General features: G+C 40.8%; 1 protein-coding gene across 1 annotated transcript; it reads left to right on the top strand.

Annotated features, from left to right (window-relative positions):
- Positions 1 to 6,811: 6,811 nt before the first annotated feature.
- On the top strand, positions 6,812 to 16,316 carry melk (maternal embryonic leucine zipper kinase). The gene is made up of 18 exons (XM_053480009.1): positions 6,812 to 6,951; positions 7,818 to 7,900; positions 7,985 to 8,070; positions 8,156 to 8,272; positions 8,364 to 8,507; positions 8,584 to 8,652; positions 8,746 to 8,838; positions 8,931 to 9,029; positions 9,165 to 9,233; positions 9,667 to 9,765; positions 9,958 to 10,044; positions 11,447 to 11,575; positions 11,766 to 11,960; positions 12,058 to 12,325; positions 13,112 to 13,184; positions 14,712 to 14,871; positions 15,382 to 15,485; positions 15,634 to 16,316. The coding sequence occupies exons 2-18, from the start codon at positions 7,837 to 7,839 to the stop codon at positions 15,809 to 15,811; spliced, it is 2,034 nt and encodes a 677-aa protein (XP_053335984.1). The 5' UTR covers positions 6,812 to 6,951; positions 7,818 to 7,836; the 3' UTR covers positions 15,812 to 16,316.
- The last annotated feature ends 7,843 nt before the right edge of the window (positions 16,317 to 24,159 follow it).

The raw sequence follows: 24,159 nt of genomic DNA, 5'->3' as shown, positions 1-24,159 counted from the left end.
GATCAGTGGTAGGTTGCCATGAGGAAAGTCCGGGTTCGATTCCCACCCAAAGCCCAAACCCCCACCGGGAGGATGCAGTGCACCAGAAAGGGCATCCGGCGTGCCAACTTGACCTCCATTGGCGCCAACTTTTTTGTGTGTGTGAATTTTTAAAACATGAATTCCCAACATTCCCGGCGATGCTGTTAAACTACTGAAGCTCCGCCGCATTGCTCTCATTAGCTACGTCACTCTTTCCATCCTCCTTTCTTTTCAACTTACGGTATCTGCCTTTAACACGCTGGTCATCTCATAGACAGCCGTCTATCAGCACAGAATCTTAGAATCATCTCAGCTTCTGAATCCTAAGCATTGCATTCTGGGACTGTGAGTAATAACGCCTCTGCTGTTTCTGCATTAACATAGCGTTGTCCATGAGGTTACTGGAAAACTGGGACAAAAGGTTGGGTTTTTTTTTTTTTTTGAAGAGCTATCAGAAAAACCTGATCAAAAATCATTTAAGTGCAACGACAGTGTCTCCCTGTGACGTCAGAGTGGCTCACACACAAACACAACCCGCCCACTTCCTCCAGCAATCAGGAAAATGCAGCACGTTCTAGCAAATCAGCACCAGACTTCCAGACGACATGATCAGTAGCTTAATATAAACATCTTTCATGTGAATTTCCTTTAGGTCAGTTAACTATCGTTTACATTTGATCTGGTCAAAATAATATTATAGGATAAACAACATGATTTTTCCCCCCTTATTTTGAACTTGCTGCGCCCTCTTGTGGCTGACTCCATGCATGTCCAATGTAGTTCTGCATGTCAACTTTAATTTCAGCGTAAAGATCACTGCGAGGAAAATACTGCGAGGTTTATTTTATTTTATAAACAAAAAAAATGTAAATATGAAATTTAAAAATGAAATGTGCTTCTTTACGGAGTTGACCAGAGCTACTATGCTAACATGGCTAACAAACCCTTGAATCTTACACCCTTGTGAATATCCCCAGGAACAAAATTTATACATAAACCACTTCGGAATTTCTGTATGACGTTAATAATTAAACATAAAAAAACAAACAAACAAATAACTTTAGTCCCAGGCTGGTGTAAAGTCACGGCTATGTGCTGAGACTGGCAAAGATCTTAGCACTTTAGCATGTGGAACATTATTAAGTCAAGGAAAATTATCTATAATTTTCATAAAAATAAAATTATTAAGATTATTTATAGTCAAGGGCAGAACATTTTGCTTATTTTAATAAAGAAATTCCTAAATATTAGCAAAAAGTATCTGCCAGTAAAACAAGACTTGTAGTTTTAGTAGCATTTGACTAGAAATAAGCTTAATGTGTATATATAATTGTAATAAGATGAAATGACAGTAGACTTTTGTAGATCTTGCTGTGAAATAAGTACATTTAGTATAATTTTCCTAAAATACTGTATATCCACCAATCCTGTGAATGATGTCACACCAAAGAAAATGTTGTGAAATTATGGCGTTAAAAAAAATAAGGGGTTCAACTTTGGTGCTGGCAGACATAAACATTGGGTTTAACCTAAAATAATAATAATAATAATAATAATAATAATAATATCACTGATTACATTAAAATTCATCAGATTATTTTGAGCTTTTACCTTTCAATGAATTGTATGTCAACAGCGGTACTTCAGCTAGTAATCTAATATTTATATATAGATATATCTGATATTTTATTATAAGAAATTATAGATAGTACGTACTGTAAGATGCTAACCAGATTTCTACAGTGTATTACTTCAAAATGGAGGTTGTTGTTGTTGTTGTTTCTCTTTAACATTTAAAAAAAAAACTGAAACGAAAACGTCCATTGTCCAACAGACTTCCAGTTTATAATTAAGGAAACTTGGGATCTTAAATACCTTTTAGGATTATATGTGGCATGTCTATAAATACAATTCTAAATTAAAATAAACAGTAGTTAATGTTGTTTTGAATACTAAAATGCTTCAGATCCATCAAATGCACTAATTCGTTAATCAACTATCCGTCAATACGTCAAGAAATTACGTCTAAAAACTAGTCAAAATTATCTGCCAATAGAAAAAGCAATTTTAGTAAGTATTTGACTAAAAATAAGCTTAATAATCTTTAATTTGGTTTGTCATAATCTTATAGATAGATAGATGGATAGTTTGTCTAGATTCAAGAATATTTCACTTGCTAAAATGCTACAATATTTTTTGCAGTGTATGACTATCTTGTTTTTTTCTCAGACATGTCTGCTTTAACATTTTTAGTAGTAGTGACAGGAACCACATAAGCACATCTAAAACATTACGTTTAAACAAGGATAAACTAATAACTATCACAATTATTGGTTTCCAGTCCAGACTTTAGTAACTAAAACTAAAAAAAAACAAAACTTGAACTACTTCCACTGTCCAACTGACTTTCATTGTCTAATTGATTGTCCAATCTAACTTCCATTGTCCATTGTCCAGTTTATAATTAAGGGAACTTGGGACCTCAAATACCTTTTAAGATTTTATTTGGCATGTCTAGGAATACAGTTCTAAATTAAAATAAACTGTTTACATTGTTGTTTTGAATACGAATGCCTGGCATGAATCAAAAACTTCCATTGTTAGCTTTTGTCCAATTGTCTTCCAGTTTATACTTAAGAAAACTTGGGACCTCAAATTAGTCCCAGGATTGTTTATCATAGGTATGAATTAAATTCTAAACCAAAATAAACTATATTTAATGTTATTTGTAAGCTTTTCAGGACAACTTGTGCAGATCAACTTTGATTTAATCCAGGTTAAAACCTAAAACCTTGTTCATTTGTTCAAATGACTTTGGGTTTTGCAGAAAGGAATACCAATGCCCCAGATTAATTAATTGCACTAATTAGTCAATTAACGCCTCCCGAGTTAGCAGGGTTCGTTCTGATTGGACGTCGAGCCTTCCAGGATCTCCCTGACTGCAGATAAAGAAGCAGCTCAACAAGGTTGTTTGCTGTCTTGGTGGTTGGTGCACTGCTACTTGGCTTTGGTCAATCTACAGTATCCTTGCATGTAAGTAGTTTATTTCTCTCATCTGACATCTTTTCAGTGTAAAGTAATTCACATCTTCTGGTGTATCTAGAAAGCCCAGCTTCCTGCACGATGTCTGACAAGCCTGATGTCAGTGAGATCTCCCACTTTGATAAGTCCAAACTGAAGAAGACTGAGACTCATGAGAAGAATTCCCTTCCTACCAAAGAAGGTGAGGTTGTTTATTCATCTGTCCTTGGTGTGTTTAAGGTCTGTAAATTTAGCCTTTCTCTGCCACTGGAATTCTTTCTAACCATCGCTGGGGAAAACCTCTTGGTGTACATATTTCATGAAATTCCAACAAGGTTCCAGATGCCTAACTTTAGGTACTTGGATCTCCATTTTGCAATACCCTTAATGATTTGAAGCCTGGTTATGGCCCCACTTCACAATTGAATACCTAGAACTTCTTGTTTCTTAACTTAGGTTACATGTTACTTGGGGTTTCACATTAGCAGCTGTTGTCCTTTCCAATGTTGTGGCTTTCTTTCCATTTCTCTTGCAGAAATTGAACAGGAAAAGAAATGTGTTGGATAACCTGCTCCTGTTTACTGACCCAAGAGCTCAAGTTACAAGGTTTTCAAGTTCTACCTGTCGGAGGTCCAAGATGGCTTCTCAACCAGCAGTTACCTTAAGATTCAAAATTGCCTCATGACAATGGCTAGAGATGCCATGTTCTTGGACTTGGAATAAAGTTATGGACCTGCAGTACGTTGTATGTTTTTGACTTTCTTCCCCCCCCCCACACACACACACCTGTCCTCTTCTCAATCTCCCCCAAAAACCTGTTAAAACTGTGGAAGATGCCAGTATTTTGCAAACTTGCACATTTGCATGTACAACCAAAACAATTATGTATTGGCATCAGGGTTTATGTTCAAAATATGGGTCTTTGAGTTCAGTAATGTTGTTGGCAAACTAATTGACAATTAACAGCTGGTTCATGGTTAAATTCATCTCAAGTTGAACTAATGGTTATGAATGTGGGGCAAACGCCCTTGAAACCACCAACCCCTTTCAATCTAAGTCATTGTAACAATCCAGAGATATCAGATATGGATTTTTTTTTTTTTTTCCTTTATCCTGTAAGGACATGAGTGGAGATCTAAGAACTAATGTTCCTTAGAATAAATTCATTTTTGCTGTGGTCCAGTCAAAATGTTGTTGCAACAAGACTCACCCTGCTGTAAACTACATGCATTGCCATTATAAACAAATCCATTGTGTAGGAGTTGCTGGTCAGCATGTTCTCCATATAGCTCTGGGTGCAGACAGGGCAACTCCTTGGTTGAAAATCCCTTGGCCAATATCCTTCCCAATGGTTTCCATTCATCCTCCTGCCATTTTGGTGACGAAGATGGCGTTCTTGTTTAAATCTTCTTTCTGCTGTTTGATTTAGAGTTTGTCTAAAAAGCAGCAAAGACATCCTTGCATACTATCTTCATGGTCTCCTCCATTATTAAACCTTTATTTTAAAGGGAAGTTAAGAATCGACTTCTTTGATCAATTTCAAAGATTTTTTTTTTTGTGAAGGTTGATATGCACTGTAGCTAGCTCACAGGTTCCATCAAAGCTTAACAAGTTGGAGTCAAACTTAATACAAGATTGTTCGGTTTGTGCTTCATGTTTGCTTGCATCACATTATCCCAGTCTGTGTCAATTTTTTTTTTGTCACTTTCTTCTTAGGTTAAAGTAGGTGCAGTGATGCCTCTCTGATTGTCCACCACTTTTAAATGTCTTATTAAAGAAGATTTAAATAAAGAATATTCACAACTAGTTTTAAGATCCTAGATTATGTCATGCAAGACAACCAAGTAGCACATATTGTATGGAACGGTCTTACAACTTAAGGTGTGATTCTTGATTTACAGCATCAACTCACTAATGCATTAAGTAACAAGTTTTAAAAGCCACCTTAAAAGCCAGCCAGCTTTTGGCACCACAGTGAATATAGGCTGGGTTGGAATCCCAAGTCCCAAGCCTGGATAAATTGGGAGGGTTCTCTCCACAGTGCTTTCTGATTTGCTTTCCATCATGGTTCCACCCCAGCTTGATACCTACTTCTCCATAAGTCCCACCATAACTTGCTATTGCTGTCCTTTCCTTTTATATTTTGCTTTCTTTGAGTTATTTTTTTTCCAATAAATATATCATGCAATGTTTATACGGAGGGTGTTCAAGTCAAAATGGCACTTGTGATGAACGTTCTGGTGAATAAATGTATAAAAGCGAAGAAGACTTCAAGCACAGTACGGTGATGAGACTCATAGCCACAGTAAAACATTCGGACGGTGCTGTACATCCGTGAATAACGATAGGCCGAGGTGGCTCAGAGCCCACTGCAGTGACCATTCAGTGAGGGGAATGACTGGTCCATGAAAGTAGATGTTGCCGACCTGAGGAGGAGTCTTCCGCATGATATAAAAGAAACTGTGATCCATCAGACGAGAACACCTTCTTGTGGTCCAGTTCTGATGCTTACCTCCCCATTGTTGCATGGGGACCCAGTCTCGGTCGCAACAAACTCTGATACACTGTGTGTTCAGACTCTTTTCTGTCAGAACCAGCATTCACTTTCTACAACAGTTTAAGCTACACTAGCACTTCTATTGGATCAGACAATTCGGGCCAGCATTCCCTCCCCATAAGCATCGCTGAGAAATAGCCAACTCGCATTTTCAGAGTCTGGGTTAAATTCCTGCTTCGGGATCTGTGTGCATGGACTGTGAATGTTCTCTGGCAGGTTTCCTCCGTGTGGACATGCACTCACTCACTCTCACTCACTCACTCATCTTCTATACCGCTTTATCCTCTATTCAGGGTCGCGGGGGACCTGGAGCCTATCCCAGGAAACTTAGGGCACACCCTGGACAGGGTGCCAATCCATCGCAGGACACACACATACACACTCACACACCCATTCACACACTACGCCAATTAGTCTAACCTGCATATCTTTGGACTGTGGGAAGAAACGGAAGAACCAGAAGGAAACCCACCAAGCACGGGGAGAACATGCAAACTCCATGCACACAGAGACGGGAATCGAGCCTGGCTGGGAATCGAACCCGGACCCTGGAGGTGTAAGGCGACAGTGCTAAACACTACACCACCGTGCTCTATTTCTCTTATTACAGTATATTTTACTAGTTCATTTTATTTTTTAAAGTATTTCTTTCATTCCTATTATTTATTATGTATAAGCTTTTACTATTCTTTTCCTTTAAGGTCACTAGCAGTCGTATAAGCATTTCACTGCATATCGTACTGTGTATGACTGTGTATGTGACAAATAAAATTTGAATTAGAATTTGAGTGACAGTTATTATTATTATTATTATTATTATTAATAATAATAATAATAATAATAATAATAGTAAAAGTTCTATTCACTTTTTAAAAACCAGTTGTATTGTAGAATTTAATTGATCAATTACAATTACAAATTGTAATTGATTGATTAATTAACTAATAAAAAATACATAAAGTCTACTCAGCATGCACAATCCCACCTTTTCGTGTCACTGAATTTTGTGTAAAAGTTAATAAACAGTTATTTTCTTTACTACACTATGAATTTATAGGATACTCTACTTTCCTTCTTATAATTACACTTTATCGTTTTTTTATCACAATTTATAGATATTAAGGATCATTTTATTGCTTTTTTAAAATGATTTTTTTAGACTTTTATTCTAACCGGAAACCGGAAGTGACGTAATGACCGAGTGGTAAATTCAAAAAAATCTCCTCGGCGTTTGTGGCTGGACGGATAATGTTCGGATAGTTAACAGAAGAATAATAAAATAAACATTCAGCGTTTGTTTTGTCTGTTTCATTTCATTTCGTCGTGAAGGAATTAAATTCAGATTAAAAACGGTGAGTAAAATTAAATAAAATATAAAAGTTAAATAGTCGACTAGTTTAATCAGCTCTCCTGACAGCACAGTGTGTAGTTTAAACTTTTTACTCACATAATATTAAAAGGTTAAACAGGTACTTCGCATTAGAAAAGACTATGTTTATTTCGCGTTATTGTGTCGGAAGTTGTAGTAATTTGTAGAGAGTTAGTTTTTAGTAGAATTCCGATTCAAATCAACACCACGGAGTCGATTCTTTGATTCCCAATCCACTTAAACGGCGAGTCGGTTCTGAATCTTTGGAGTCGACTCCTCAGGTTGAACCGGTTTTTGTAGGGTTTAAACATCTGACGATTTGAAGTTAGAAATACTGAGATGACCTGAGGCTCCAAAGCTCCAGTGGAGTCATGAGTTCGAGTCGATTCTGTTGATTCCCATCCACTTTAACGGTGAGTCGACTCTGAAGCTTTGGAGTCGAATCCACAAATGGAACCGGATTTATAGTGTAGATTAAACATAGATGATTTAAATCCAGGATATAAACATTAAACATATATAATATATACATACATATATAGACAATTAACGAAATGTTGATCAGAAGCGTGTTAACAGATTCGAAGCTTTCTGAATCGAGTGCTGTGTCGACTCCTAGCTTATGAATCATTTATTTAAAACTTAATTTGTTTTATATTATTAAATAATCTAGCCAGATGTTTTAAAATTTTTTCCAGACAGTAATATATGGAAACATATTCCCACATGGGCGTGTACTAGAATTATACCTGTTGTTTAACGTTTATAAGATATTTGACTTCTGATTCTAAATAATGAGCTCTTGGATTTTCTCTCGTGTGTGTGTGTGTGTGTGTGTGTGTGTTGTAGGTGAACACACAGTGAGGTCATGCCTGTAGATGATGCCGCCGAGCTCCTCAAATACTACGAGGTTTACGAAACCATTGGATCAGGTAACTTGCATACGGTTTGTGTGTGTGTGTGAGAGAGAACCCAATGTTTGAATGCGGTGGATAAACCCTTCATTCCTTCTGCAGGTGGTTTCGCGAAGGTCAAGCTCGGCAGACACATCCTGACCGGCGAGAAGGTGGCCATCAAGATCATGGAGAAGAAAGTCCTGGGGGTGAGTAGCACGGGACACCCCGGATGATGAGGGTGCTGAAATTCTCCTGCGTCATTTAGTCTGATCGATTCGAACCTCGTTTCAGGACGACCTTCCTCGCGTGAAGACCGAGATCGAAGCCATGAAGAACCTGAGCCATCAGCACGTCTGTCGGCTTTATCACGTCATCGAGACGCCGAACAAGATATACATGGTGCTCGAGGTAGGTGTGTGTGTGTGTGACGTCTTTCGTTCCCTTTTCCACTTCCTCGTGCACTCCTCGGATGTGAATTATATGTAACCTTCTTCTTCAGTACTGTCCAGGAGGAGAGCTGTTCGATTACATCGTCGCCAAAGACCGTCTCTCAGAGGAGGAGACTCGCGTGTTCTTCCGTCAGATCGTCTCGGCGCTGGCTTACGTCCACAGTCAGGGATACGCCCACCGGGACCTCAAACCTGTACGGCGGTCAGCGCGCGGTGAAAGTGTCTGTGGTTTTAGTTAAACGTGTATTCTGATTGTGTTCTGCTTTTTAGGAAAACCTTCTAATCGATGAGGATCACAATCTGAAGCTGATCGACTTCGGGCTCTGTGCCAAACCAAAGGTTTTTAAAAAAAAAAGATGTATTTTTTGGACATTTCTACCCACTGTGTGTGTGTGTTTTGTATCTGACGTCTGGGTTGTCTCACAACGACAGGGCGGTCTCGGTTATGAACTGATGACGTGCTGTGGAAGCCCCGCCTACGCCGCCCCGGAGCTCATCCAGGGCAAATCGTATATTGGCTCAGAGGTAGGTACAGGAGTGGGTGGGTGTGTGTGTGTGTGTTTTAGTGCTGGATTCGGACTCAGGGTGTGTGTGTGTGTGTGCCCCCTCTGTTCCAGGCGGATGTTTGGAGTATGGGCGTGCTCCTGTTCGCCCTGCTGTGTGGCTACCTGCCGTTCGACGATGATAACTGTATGGTGCTGTACAGGAAAATCACAGTGAGTTAGAGAAACACACCCGCACACGTCACCCCGGGTCACGACCAAACAAGGGCGGAGCTTCAGGAATCTCAAAGGAACTGTTTAACATAACACTCATCAGATTCAGATTGTGATTTTTTTCTTTCGTTTTAGAAAGGCCATTATGAAAACCCTCGCTGGCTCTCTCCTGGGAGTGTACTGCTCCTCAACCAGATGATGCAGGTGTGTGTGTGTGTGTGTGTGTGTGTGTGCGCAAACATGACGAGTCTCGCACTTTTTTTTTTTCCCCCTATCAGGATTCAAAGGCGCTTTATTGTTATGACAAATATTTACATTCGTGTTGGCGAAGAATAGAAATAGGGCACAAGAAAATAACAGGAGTAGATAGTAATATAAAAAAAAAAACCCTGAATATTATAGAAAGAGTTAGAAAAAATAAATTTGTATAAAATAAAAGATCAGACATTTAGTCAAAGATAAAGAAACAAATGAATAAAATGTAAGTAAAAAGTATTGTAAAAGTAAAATATATATGTTTATAATAATAATAGTAACAATAATCAGTCCATATTTGTGTGTTGCCTTTATTTTTATCTCCTTCACACAAAAACACAACTTTCCATACCTGAGCGCAGTCCCTGTGTTTGTCCTGTAGGTGGAGCCAAAGAGGCGTTTAACAGTCAGGCAGCTCCTGGCTCATCCCTGGGTGATGAAGGGGTACAGCAGTCCTGTGGAGTGGCACAGCACACGTCCGGTAACTCTCACACACACACACGTTTCTCTTTTATTTTGTTCCCTTCATATCACAACTGTAGAGCGCGTGGTCTGATGTTTGATGTTTCAAACTTTATGACGTGTCCACGCTGTCCCACTTTGTCCCTCTGTCTCACTCTCTCTCTCTGTCACTCTGAGACTGACTTTCCCTCTCTTTGACTTTGTGTCTCAGCTTGGACATATCGACGAGGACTGCATCACCGAGATGGCTGTGATGCTGAAGCGGTCCAAACAGAGCACCATACAGATGGTTTCAGAGGTACAGTCTGGGCCCAGATAGCACACACACATCGCCGAGACGTCCGTGCCCGATGTTAGAACGATGCTTAGCCTACGTATTTAAGACGTTATAATGAATTAAATTGTCCCTGATCCGCTCTTTAGACGATGTTAATCAGATGTCCATACATCTGCCAAAGGTCTGATTCATGTTGGATAGACGTCGTTTTATTAAAACACCCCTCTCCCATTATTTCAATTAAATACCCTCCGTTAATTATAATGAACCATGGTCAACAGAATTCTGTGAAGGAAGGAAGCATAAGACAAACGGGATAAAACAGAGATTTTTATTTTATATTTAATAAAAACACTGTTTTACACCAGCAGCAACTTACAAATGAGTCTCAATTTGAGAAGATGTACAAAACATAAAACACCACAAATAAGTATTAATCATAGAAAAACAATTAAACACCAACAGAAACGTTTTGTACTTTATAACTGTCCGTTATGACTTTTAAATATGACCGTTAGAGACGGTTGGTCAGGAAACTCCTGAAGTCAGACGCAGACAGGACACTGTCACTCACAAACTCCTGTGAAAAAATACAGAGATAGATTCAATTAAAATTCATGATACTTAATTCATCAAACGAAAAATATTTATACCTTGTTCCTGTCGCTTCACAACTCATGAGAACAGACCGAAACCAGAACCGAACCGCAGATTAAGCACGCGCATATAACCGTCGGTATTTTAAGTGTGATTAAAAATACAAGAAATAGCTTAAACCAAAATAACGTGACTAAACACGTTAAAGACATTTATGTTCAGTATTTCGTTTCTATTTAGAAAGATGGGAATTAATTCCTGCTTACCTTTTCCACTCGCCCGCCAAACGTTTGTCTTCTCAACACGCTGTTCTTCTTCTTCTTTGGAGTTTATCGGCGGCTTGCATCTGTAAGTGTTGCACTACCGCCACCTTCTGGTTGATTCTCCTTTGGTGTTTCTCCACTCTATTTCCAGATATATATATATATATATGTGTATATATATCCCCTCCACATACCAGCAAATTTCGGATGATAAAGCTACGTCGTATAGACGTCATATAGATGTAAAGACGATGCATCATTTATCAGCTCAAACAGGCGATCTACAGACGATCAAAATACGACTATAAAAAAAAACAAACGCGATGTTTACCAGATGATACGCTCTTTAGCAGACGTCTCCGCGGCGTACCTGTGCTATCTGGGGAAATAAATAAATAAATAAATAAATCAGCAGTACAGTAGTAGTTGTAGAGTTATCCAGCAGGTGGCAGTAGAGGCTCAGCTATAGATCTTGTGTGTATAGTCATATGATGTTTGGATTGGATCGCTCTCTATATGATGATCATTCCTCTGTGTGTGTGTGTGTGTGTGTGTGTGTTTAGTGGAAATATGACCAGACCACAGCCACGTATCTGTTACTCCTGGTTAAGAAGCAGAGCGGGAGACCCGTGCGTCTCAGACGGGACGTGACCGCACCAGACGCCGCGCGCTCACCTGGACAGGAAATACAGGTCACATGACACGCACACACTCGTCTGTCTACTGACGTTGATCTTTTCCTAAAGTCTAGTTTGTGTTACATTGTTCACACTCTCTGTGCGCCTGGGAATGATCCGCTTCCTTTATTACATCACTTCAGCTAAAGTTTTTTTTGTTTGTTTGTTAGTTTATGTTTGTTGTTTATTTTTTTCCCTCCTCCAGTTGAAAAAGACGCTACATTTCAGCGAAGGTGAAGATAACGATTACGACGATGACGATGATGACGATGAAGATGATGAAGTCTCACAGAGAGCCGTCCTGGGGTCCCTGGTTTTCCCGTCTGATTGCTACGACGACGACGAGGCCTGGATCCCGTTCACGCCGAGGAACACGCAGAGCACACACACTCCACGCAAGGTACACACACACACACACACACACACAGTCATTTATATAACATATATTGATTTCTTCACTTTTAACAGAAATACATTTTTCTTCTTCCTTGTTACAGAAGCGAGCCTGTCAATCAGCTGAGAAGAGGCGGGGCGAAACAGGGCCGGAGCCAGCCAAGCCACGCCCACAGAAGCACGAGCGCACCAGGGAGAATAAAGAGAACTTGGCGATGCACAAAGGCGGCAGCGGGGGTGTGGTCTTCGCTTTGCCCGCCCCCGTCACTCCGGCAGCCAATCGGAAGAGCCGACCCAACAGAACGGCTCCCACGACGCCCGTCAACAACAACAACAACAACGTTAAACACCAACCTGTGGAAACGCACAAAGGTGAGAGGAGGAGGGTGTTTAGTTCAGACACACACACACACACACACACGAGTCACTTTCATCTTTTCTTCTCCTGTTCTATTCCAAAGTTTTCTGGCGGGAAAAAAACTAATAAATCACACGACTAAAGCGATGAGGTCGAGCTGTAAGGCGACGCGGCTGATTATTCACACAGAGAGAGAGAGAGAGAGAGAGAGAGAGAGAGAGAGGGAGAGAGAGAGTCCAGCTCTCCAGGGAGACTCGTTCTGTCTCTTCGGCGCGTCCTTATCTACCGTCTGATTCAATTACACTCACCGCCTCATTTATTATTATTATTATTGTTATTATTTCTTTCTTTTTTTCTCTTTTTTAAGTGGACCTTTAACGCGAAGATAAACGACAGACACACACAGTCACAAACGATCGCAAATAATCGTAATCGTGGACAAACCACTGATAAATAAATCACCTCAGGACACACGGACACGGGAAAACAATCATCGTGACTCGACTCCATCACGCCACCTTGTTACCATTTATCTCTCTCTCTCTCTCTCTCTCTCTCTCCGTCCACCTCGTTACTGTCACACACACTCTTCTGTCACACCGGATCAGACAGGAACTCACTGGGGATTGTGTGTGTGTGTGTGTGTGTGTGTGTGTGTGTGTGTGTGTGTGTGTGAGCGAGACAAATCCCAAGGTGCGTCCTGACAGGTGTACATGTCACTTTGCCCAGTACTGACTGTTGCGTGTAGCATGTAGTGACACATGTTTGTCCTCTGTGTGTGTGTGTGTGTGTGTGTGTAGAAGTGGTGGGCCGCAGGGCCGGAGATCAGCAGTACGCAGTGCCTGAGATCCTCGTCTTAAGTCCAGAGAGAAGGTAAAAACGAAAAGTGAGATGATTGATATCAGAAGGAAACTGATATAAAAAAACTTCATAAAGTGCAAATTAGGAGAAGAGAGAGAGAGAGAGAGAGAGAGGGAGGGAGAAAAGGTTTAAAGCAGTAATGAATGAAAGTGGAAAGTGTGTGTGAGTGAGAGAAATCATTACAGGGGTGATGTAAGAGAGAGAGAGAGAGAAATGGCAAAAAGAAAAGAGGAAAAAGACTAGATGAGGACAGGGATACAAGGAGACATCCAGTGAAAAAAAATACACACAAGAGGACAATAGAACTAGAAGTAAGAAGGACAGGAGGAAAAAAAGAAACGAAGGACAAAAGAACATACTGTAAAAGGAGGAAAAAAAGGAAAATTAGAAAGAGAATGAAAGGAAGGGACAAGAAGTTGGATGAAGGAGAAGAAAAAACATGAGGAAGGGAACATAATCTGACAGAGGAGGAGGAGAAAGAGAGGAAGAGATGTAGAAGAGAAAAGGAGGAAGGAGATGGATGAAGTGAAAAAGACGAAAGAATTAAAAGAGACAGGAAATGGTGAAGGTAGGGCAGAGGAAAGAAGAAAAAGTGTAAGGAGGAGGAGAAGAAGGAGGAAATATGAAGGGTGGATGATAAGAGATAGAAAAGGAAAAAGGGAAGGATGGAAGAGAGAGTGTGAGGAAGGAGAAGAAAAGAAGAGAGGGAAGGGGAATAAAGAAAAGAGCCGGCGAAATGAGAAGGGAGGGAGGGTGTAAGATGGAATGCTGGGTGGGAAGAAAAGAAAAACAGGGAAGGAGAGGAAGTAAGGTAGAAGAGAAGGAGGAAAGAAGAATGAAGAGAAAGAAAAGTGGAAGACGAGAGGGATGGAAAGAAAAAGTGACATGAAGGAAGACAGGAGAGAAAGTGAGAGGTAGAAATAGTGGAACGAAAGAAGCAATATGGAGAAAAGATAAAGAGGGAAGAACATAAATGAGGAAGGAAGAGAGATATGAGAGAAAGTGGAAGATGGGATAGAAAAGAGAGGAAGGAAGGAAGGAAGGAAGTAGGGAAAGAGAAAATGCATTTTTAAAAGAGGAGAAAACCGGAAGGCGGTGAAGGAAAGAGAGTGAGAGAAAATTATAAATAAAGGAAAGGAAAAGCGCAGGGAGACGTATTAACACGCAGAGAAGTAATGAGAGGAAACGAGAGAGTGAGAAATGGGAAAAGAAAGGAGTGGAAAGGCAATAAATGAAAGCAGGAAGGAGAGATGGAGTGAAGAAGAAAGAAAAGACTGAGTTAATTTTGAGAGAAATTAAAATGGATAAAGGAGAAATTAATGCAAAGAGGGTTTCGAAAGAGTGGTAAGGAGAGGGACGGATGGATGGACCTGAACTGGAAAGAGAGAAACAATGTAAAGAGAGAGAGAGAGAGAGAGATGAATAAAACAGGAAGTTGAGTAGAGATAAACAGGGAAAGAGGAAGGTTTATAGAGAGAAGGTTTGTGGAGAGATGATGTGGAAGAAAAGCGGGTGTGAGACGAGTCTCTCGTTCCGCAGGTCTCGCTCGCTGGACGCGGCGGGATGCCCGGGAGACAGCGGGCAGAAGAGAAAGGCGGGGAAAGTCTTCGGCAGTCTGGAGCGCGGCCTGGACAAAGTCATCACCATGCTGACGCCCAACAAGAGGAAGGGGCTTAGGGACGGGCCGCGCCGGGTGAAGGTGTGGAGTCGCGTCTTCTCCTTTCTCGTTTATTATGTCCATCATTTAGTCTTTGTTTCCTTCTTCCTTCCTTCATTCTATTAAAAATGTTCCCTTGTTTTCCTTCCATTCACTCTTCTCTCACGTTCCCCACTGATCTTCCTTCGGTCTCTGCTTTCACTTTTTCTTCCTTTCATCTGGTTTCCTCGTCTTTTCCTTCACTTGTCTCTCCTCTTTCCATCAAGGTCTGCTCTTACTTCTGTTTCCGTCCACTTTTCCTGTATCCGGCTGTCTCGAAATGCCTTTCTTCCCCCCTTTCCATTCTTTCCTTTTCCTTTCCAGTCACTCATAACCCCTCCAGTATTTCCTTTATTTTTGCGATTTATTTTGTTTTTTATTTTGTTGGTTCCCTTTGTTCTTCCGTAACTTTCTCTCATCCTGCCTTTCACTTCCACTTTTTTTTCCTAGTAAATTCGGTATGCTGTAAAAGCAGTGTGATGTTTGAGAGCCTGTGTGTGTGTGATGATGTAGGCGCAGTACAACGTGACGATGACCAGCCAGAGTAACGCAGACCAGGTCCTCAATCAGATCCTGAAGGTTTTACCAGAGAAGAACGTGGACTACGTGCAGAAAGGGTGAGTCGCTAACAAGTGGTTAACAAGAGGAGTAACACACTGTGGGGTGTGCGGTTATAGGAAAATAATCCACCAGTCAGTCACTACTGCACTAAGCGTTTCTCTCTCTCTCTCTCTCTCTCTCTCTCTCTCTCTCTTTCTCTCTCAGGTACACGCTGAAGTGTCGCACACAGTCGGACTTCGGGAAGGTGACGATGCAGTTCGAGCTGGAGGTGTGTCTCCTGCAGAAACCTGAGGTGGTGGGAATCCGGCGTCAGAGGCTCAAAGGAGACGCCTGGGTCTACAAACACCTGGTGGAAGACATCCTGTCCACCTCTAAAGTCTGACCTTGTTTCCCGTCTCCAGCGAACGCCGTTACCGCACGTCACTTCTCGCTCGCGCTCGGCGTCTGACGCAACACGAGTTTAACCACGACCACTTTTCATGGCTCCTGTTTTTATGTAAATTGGTCTTTTGAAGGTCTGGAGTTGAAGAACAGAAACGGACGCCTTACGTCCACAAATGACTTGCACACATTTTCCCCCCCGCTGGCTTTCGAGCGTCACCGGGGGCAGTCTTAATAATCGAGTTTACGTTTTAAGTCTGAAAGCATTATTCTGCTAATCTTAACTGTATTGTGTTGGAACGTCTGTCCTGTTTGTGTCCTGTAATGTTTATGTATTGTACGTTACTTCCACAATGTGTTTTTAATTTTAAGTCATGTTTTTATGTCGATCTAGAGTCCAGTTTTAAAATATTAAAATAATCAGTATTGGTGTATAGCAGAATAAAGCAGTTTACAAAATGTTGTCGGTTTATATTGAAGCGAGATGAACGCGCGACCTGCTCACCGATTGATGAAATGGTGAAGGCTGTAGGGATGCAGGAAACCTGGGTAATGACTGAGGCGAATAATTTACGTAGCTAGCATGCTGCTGGTTAATTTTTTAGACGTGCAACGTAAAGGCAGAGTTTACGTTATTTACAAATTTATATTTGTAAAAAAAAGTTTAAATTTATAGATCAATTACTAAGAAAAGGTTAATTAAGACTAAAATTAGATTAATGTTCTTTGAGTATGTAAGCTAACTTATGACTTAACCTAAGGATTTAGATAGTTAGCATGTTACAAATTTGACTTGTACACGGAAAAAGTGCGGAGTGTAAAAAAGAAAAATGCTGAAATTGTCAGGAGTGTCAACGTTTCTCAGATACTGCTGTAAATCATTAAGAAATGATTACATCTAAAATTTGACATACTTTATTCACACCTAGCTAAATAACACAGAACCTGGAAGCTAGATAATAACCAAAGCTAGCGATTTAGATAGATAGCATATTGCTGTTTAATCTTTAACCTTGTGAGTGGAAGCCTAACACACGTGATGTCGTTATATAATTTCTATTTTTTATCACCCAGATGAGGATGGGTTCCCTGTTGAGTCCGGTTCCTCCCAACGGTTTCATCCCATTACCATCTCAGGGAGTTTTTTCCTCAGCACCGTCGCCCTCGGCTTGTTCAGCAGGGACCATCTTACATTCTCATTATTATCTAAACACATTTTTTCTCACTCATACACACCTCCATAAATTTTCTTTTCATTTTGTGAAGCCGCTTTAAGACAACGACCATTGTTAAAATCGGTATATTAATAAAATTGAATTGAATTAACCCTTTACATTATGCGCATGAGCATAAAAAAAACTCAATAATTGTCAGTGAAGTTGATATTTTTCTCAAATATAAAGGGAAATTCCTTATATATGTAACATACTGTAATAACACATATACCAGAAAATCGATTCTGAGCATAGAAGCTAGCTAACAACTGGAGCTAATGCTTTAACATATTACTGATTGGACTTTTATTTACAATGTCAACTTTTTTCCTCAGATACTGATGTAATTAATAAATTATTGAATCAGTATAAAAGTTAACATACTGTAGTTATACCTAGCGGAATATTAACACTTAGAGACTAGCGATTTAGATAGCTAGCATGTTCCTGCTTTTTTCTTTTTAAATTTGAAGGAATAACAAGATAAAACAAGATACTTGTCACAAATTCCAATCTTTGGAAGATGAGCAGTTAGCTATTATACGGCTAATAATTGAATTAGCTACCATTTTACTGAGTTATTAATATGAATAACCATGGAGACCGATTGTCAAAACAGTTTTAGAAAATGGAGGATATGAAGGTAAGCTTTGTGTAATAGTTAGAATATACTTGCTAGAAAATCAACATCGACTGAGGCTAACAATTTAAATAGCTAGCATGTTGATGTCTTTTTTTGCCTTTTAAACACAATGTGCCAGCATAAAGTGTGTTAAACTAAAACAGAATGGTCAGAAATGTCAACATTCTCTTCAATATGGTGGTAAATGATTAAGAAATTCACGAATTAAATCAAAGATTAATTTTAACAGCTATTGTTTAACTCAGGCTGTGATTTAGAAAAGCTGCTGTGTCATTTTTACTCTTAATGTGAGGACGTAAGAAGTGTCAAAATGTCAAACTTTCTCTTAGATATGGGGGCACATCAATAAGAAATAGTCTTATAAATGGACGTAATTACACTTTACAGAATATTGACAATGAAAGCTAAGTTAAAAAAACAGGCTAACAATTTAAATAGCGTTAGTTAACATTCATGCACATTTGCACTCACGCTGGACATTTCTATTTCATATTGTTTTCCACATTGCACATTTTTATGGTCATTATATCTCACATTCATGCATATTTGCACATTCCTCTATTTAAATTCTATATTAATTTACACAACTTTTTTCATATTTTCCATATTTGTACAGCCATATTGTCTATATTGTTTTTTTTTTTTTAGATTCTTTTTCTATAGCTAAGTTTTTCTATATTTCATTCTTATTCTATTCCATAATTAATTCCTTATTGAGAATCTTGATTTTAAGGTCACGAGTGGTTGCGGTCCTCAGGGGACCCTGATTTCCTCCCACATTCTAAAGACATATAGGTTAGATTAATTGATGTTCCCAAATTGCCCATAGGGTGTAAATAAGTGTGTGTGTGTGCCCTGCGATGGATTGGCACCCTGTCCAGGGTGTACCCTGCTTCATGCCCTAAGCCTACTGGGATAGGCTCCCTAAATACAGAATTAAGCGGTAATGACGATGAGTGAGTGGGTGGGCGATTTGAGCTAGCATGTTATGATTAAGTCATTATACATATACAGTGGTACTTCGGCACACCAATTTCCTTGAAGAACTAAAATTTTGCAAGAAATTTGCCTCGGATTACGAAGCATTTTCGGCATATGAACTGAGCCAAACTGAACTGACTCAAATCATTGGCTAAGTTGAAACTGCCGTTTAAAACTTGTTTGCATCAGTTAAAGCCATATTTTTTACATATTTTTTTGTGTTTTTTTTTTTTCATTTTGTGCAAGATTAAGTAAAGACATGGCACCGCGGGTCCCAAGAATGTTATCAAAGACGGTAGCAACAAGAAAACGGAGACACTTTCAGTTTGGTTTTTAAAGCTGCCGGTGCCGCGAGGAATCATAAATTAAGGTTAAGTGAGGTTTAATGTCTATTTATTTCATATTTTATTTAATTTATATATCGTTTCGAAATATTTTTATATGCAATAAATATGATTAAAGTGTTGGGAATTGTTAATATTGATAATATTTTTGGGTGGCTGGAACGGATTATCTGCATTTATGTTGTTTTTTTATGGGAAAATGTGTTTCACAATACAAAATTTCACTTTAACTGATATTCACTCACGGATATTGAATTATCACAAATTGAACAAATCCTCCCCAGTTAGGTGTTAACTGAGGCTAGTAATTTAATGCTCGTTGAGACATATACCGTACATGTAATGAAAAGGGTAGAAAAAGAAAGAAAACAGAAACAAAACTGTCAGGAATATTTATATTTTCCTCAGGTTTGCTGTAACATTAGTAAGACAATGGTCTTAAGTTACACTTAACCTGTTTTTGCTGTTGTTATTGGTCACGTGCCGCGTCGGCGTCAAAGCCAATCACACTGGAGAATTTAACATCGCAGTGGTATAAAAGAAAATGTAATATTGCCAGAACATTTTACTACTTGTAATCAAGAGCTTCACAAATCCCGGCTCATCAGCTGGAATTCCAGAACCGTCGTCTAATTGTGCAACACACACACACACACACGCACACGGGGACGGTGATTGAAGTGCGATCCGGCTGTGTGTCGCTCCTACTGTGCATATCAGCATAACAACAGCCATTATAATGACAGATAGGAGGACTGACACGCTTAGCGCAGGATGAGGTAGAAGTGTTCGCGTATCATGAGGGGGGGGGGCTGGACGGTTAATGGGGGGCCGAAGTGGTAATATAGGGGGTGAACTCGCCCCCCTACTGGTAATGACTCCTGCTGAGCTTTTAAAAAGGAGGGAGGGCCCGGGGCCAGCTGTGGGAACAGACGCTAGCTGTCATATCTCTCGTCTGTCCTTTTTACCTTTCCTCTTCTTTCCCTCTCTCTCTCTCTCCCTTTCTCGCTCCATCCCCCCTCACCCTTTCATTTAAACGGTTCTACCGTCTTTTATCCTTATTTAGATTCGTCCTCACGATGCACATTAGATCAAACGTAATCGTCCGTCTCGCCTTTCGTATCTCTGTAAAATAGCTCATTGTTTCCCTGGACTAATAGTGATCATCGCTAAGTGCTTAGCGCGCGGCCGAGGACAAAATGGTGAACTTTACATCCGTACGTTTGCCGCGCAAATATATACATTTCTACCTGGTAAATTCCGAGTAGCGCTACAGTCTGTACAGTTGTAGTAAATTTCAGTATTAATTCGTCACAAGGATACGCCCATGAAAGGACATCCTGTAATCATAATATGTCAAGGCTACAGAGATGTACACCACCCTGACACGTGTTTTTTTTTTTTTTCCCGGACGTAGCTTCGTAGCTGCAGTTTTAACACAGCCGAGGTTCATTAAGAGATCGAGCTAAAAATTCCTGGAGTGTGTAACCTCACACACACGCTCACGCAACGCAGCTAATGGGGATGTAGGCTTGAGGGAAGCCGTCGGAGTCGGTGACAGGATAAATTACTCGCCGCTCCGTTTCGTTTCGTTAGCGTGCGGCCGTGTTGTGTGCTCATTCGGTTCCGGCGGCTGAGGAGCAAATGAAGAGCTTTACTCTGACACAGAGTGACCTTTAAAAAAAAAAAAGAGAGACAGAGTGAGACATAGAGAGAGCAAGAGAGAGAGAGAGAGAGAATAGTGTAGAGTGTACTGGTGTTAAACGATAACGGTTGAGCGGTTCAGAGTGTCAAGCCGAACAATTTGTATTACGGTATAAGTTGAAATGAACGATATGGAGCGTGGTATGTGGTTTGGGACACGTCTGTGGTGGACGGAAAGTACAGAATGTATAAAATCTAGGAAATTATGATTTGGTACGTGTCCCGCCGTACTGCTCTGACGAGGGAATGTGGCTTATGTACAGTATGCAGTCTGGACACAACCACATTACACTCATTCTAATGTGACATTTGAGAAAGTGTTTACTGTACTGTATGTGGCCTAACATTGATTTCCAGTTATATACCAGTAAACTGGTGCCCACCCATGCCCAATGGCCTGGTCCGATCCCACTGCCATCCCAAGCCATTGCAACACAAATCAAATGCTGGCCGCAATAGAAAGGCACCAGAACACCCAGTGCATCACAAGCTGTCGCACACGGGGTCCAGCAGACAAAACGCCCGGCCTCCGAGCTCTCCAGCTCCCAATCCAATCACGCACCCATTGCATGCGGCAGGCAAACAAGTCAGACCAATGGAGACCTCAACCAACAGCCCATAGCACCCAAAGGATCCGTCACCAGACAACACTGGACGTCCTGTGGAGCCACACCGTTACCCCTTTTCCACCAAAGTAAACCAGCTGCTATGTCATGTCTGCTGCTTGTGCCCCTAAAGAACTGGTTTTGTTTTTCCATGGCCTAGAGAATCACGTCATTACGTCACTGTGTACGTCTGTCTACATTTCTATTTTCCCGGCAATGCTAGCCGCAGGCACAATGGAAATATTCAGCGAGGCTTTGCTAGCAGTTTTATCGGCTTTGCGAGTCTACTCGATGATCAAAGCATCATTACTAAAAAAGCCTTTGCACGCTCGTTGTGCTTCTCAAAATGCGGATTACCAGCGCCACTTCGCCCAAGGTCGCCCTTCGTTATTTTTTTTCTCCATTTTTCAAGATGAATTATTCTGTTGAATCTCTCGTACCCCACTGAAACATCTCATGCGGTATCTGCGGATAATTTGGCTTTGTTCTGGAAGTTTTTTGGACTTCAGACGAAGACCAAAGTGCAAGGAGACAATTTGTCACAAGTTTTTAGTTGGTCATGATAATCCAGCCTGCCAGCCCCTGACGTAAGTGGTTCTTTGTTCTAGCCCAGCGAAATGTTGGTGCCACTTTGGAACTGGTTTTTTTTCTGTCTGAGGGCTGGTGCTTTGGTGGTTTGAAGAAAAAAAAGATCTGGCTTGAAATTGGGCTCCAAACTAGTCCTGGAGCTGCCTTGGTGCTGCTGGAGCTGCCTCGGGCTCCTGAGGGAACATAGCTGCCCAAATGGCACAACAGGAACCCAAAACCTAGCTGGTTTTATTGTTCATGTTTGTAATTTAATACGTGATCAGTGTGTAGTAAATAGGCCAGCTGATTTGTGACACACCCACAGTTAAACGATAGTATTCAGATTTGCAGCTTGAGCACTTGTTTGGCCTGTATGGTGAATCCCACGTCCGCATTGTAAGGTGAGACACAGTTTATGTAACCTACATACTGTAGAGTGTGTGATTTGGGACACGTCCTCTATGGACTGGTAGTGCCCTTAGACGGCCTACAGAGAGAGAATTATGGTTTGAGGCGTCCAATGTGGATTGGGATGTGCCTTTAGGACTTTGAAACTAAGAATGATGGGCATTTGTGATGAGGTCTGTGTATGGCCTACGTAGTGAATAAGGTGTACGGTTTGGGATCCATCCACTCCATGGTACCCCGATAAGGTTTATGCGACTTCTTATACTGTAGTCAATCTGATTGTGGTTTGGGACCCGCCCATGGATGTTGTTATAATACAGTATGGATTTTTTTTTTTTTTTTAGCTTTAAGAGTGTATCATGTTTGTGGTTTGGGTCGCATCCCAAACAAACGTTAGTGTCTTTACTCATCCGGTCTTTATACTGAACATGGTGTGCGGTTTGGGACGCACCCATGGTGCACTTGACATGGTGTGTATGCGCCCAACATGATATATGAATAGTGTATTTTTCGGACACATAACTTTACAAATGGTGTCCAGTGAATAAGTTGTGTGGTTTGGGACACGTCCCCAGTACAAGACTATATTAGTATCCACTCGGGTACGGATTACACGGGTAATATGATGCACTTAATACAGTGTGTTCTGTATAATATTAAATAAGTTGAATTGGCTCATTTTTTTTTCTCTCTAAGGGAAGCCTTATCTGGATTCTCTTTGACACACACACACACACACACACACACATATAGGCTTGGAAATTGGACCAGTCTTGGAGGAGCTTTCTGTTCAGCTGTGAATTGAAGCCATTTTCCTCAGATGCTGCTCAATTTCCGTTGAGCTTTTGTCATATTGGTGTGTTTGTTCCCTGTTTACAAGTGGGATTTCTCGCTCGGTTTGTGTGTGTGTGTGGGTGTGTGGGTGTAAGTGTGTGTGTGTTTATCAGTGGTCTGGCATTTCCTAGCAGCGGCACACACACTCACACTCACACATACATACAAAGAGAGCAGGGAGAGAGAAGGGGCTAAGGTCCTTAACCCTGTCGGTTTAAGCTGTAATGTTCCTGACAAGTCTAAGAGAGAAGCTGCGAGAGGAAAAAGAAAGCGAGAGAGAAAAAAAGAAAGCGAGAGCGAGATTCAGTTTAATGTGCACAAGCTTTCATCCACCTCATCTCATATCCACAGTGAAGGACTAGTTTAGTCTTCGGTCACATTTACACAAACGATCTCATCTAACTAAAGAGGAATCATCCAAGATGATCGTTTTTTTTTCTTTTCCGTTTTCCGATTCGTCCTTTGCATGAGACGAAAAAAAAACGTCTCCTGAAAACCTTTCCCAAACACAAGCTATTCAGTTCGCGGCCGTGTCCGGGTCCAACGCTCGCACTTCATCCTTAACCTTCTTTAACACGACAGCTCCTGGGTCACCGTGGAGTCGGGCCACTGAGGTAACATCACAGAGGGAAGAGTTGAGACAGGAAGAAGGGAGAGACGTGGCACAGAGCGAGTCACACAGATAGAGAGGCAGAGCGGGGGAACAGGCGAGAGGGTGACAGCACAATTAGGGATTTTAATTCTCTGCTTGAGTGAGTCAGTCCAGTCTTCATGATAATGAGCAGGCTCCATGCAATAAATCTTTATGATACACCGACACACACACACACACACACACACACACACACACACAACGCATCTACATTGATAATGAGGAGAACTGCACGCAAACTTCATTCCCTTTTCACACTGCAAGTAAACACTTGATGGACGTGTCCTAATCCAAGCTTTATTCACTACACAGGCAACACACACACACACACACACACACACACGGTGTGGTTTGGGGCACTTCCACATTTGGACATTTGAGACGCGATGGTGTTGTA

This window comes from Clarias gariepinus, chromosome 20, assembly GCF_024256425.1.
Source record: "Clarias gariepinus isolate MV-2021 ecotype Netherlands chromosome 20, CGAR_prim_01v2, whole genome shotgun sequence".
NCBI lineage: Eukaryota > Metazoa > Chordata > Actinopteri > Siluriformes > Clariidae > Clarias > Clarias gariepinus.
Note: the sequence above shows the minus strand (reverse complement) of the source record. Positions and strands in the feature narration are given on the sequence as shown.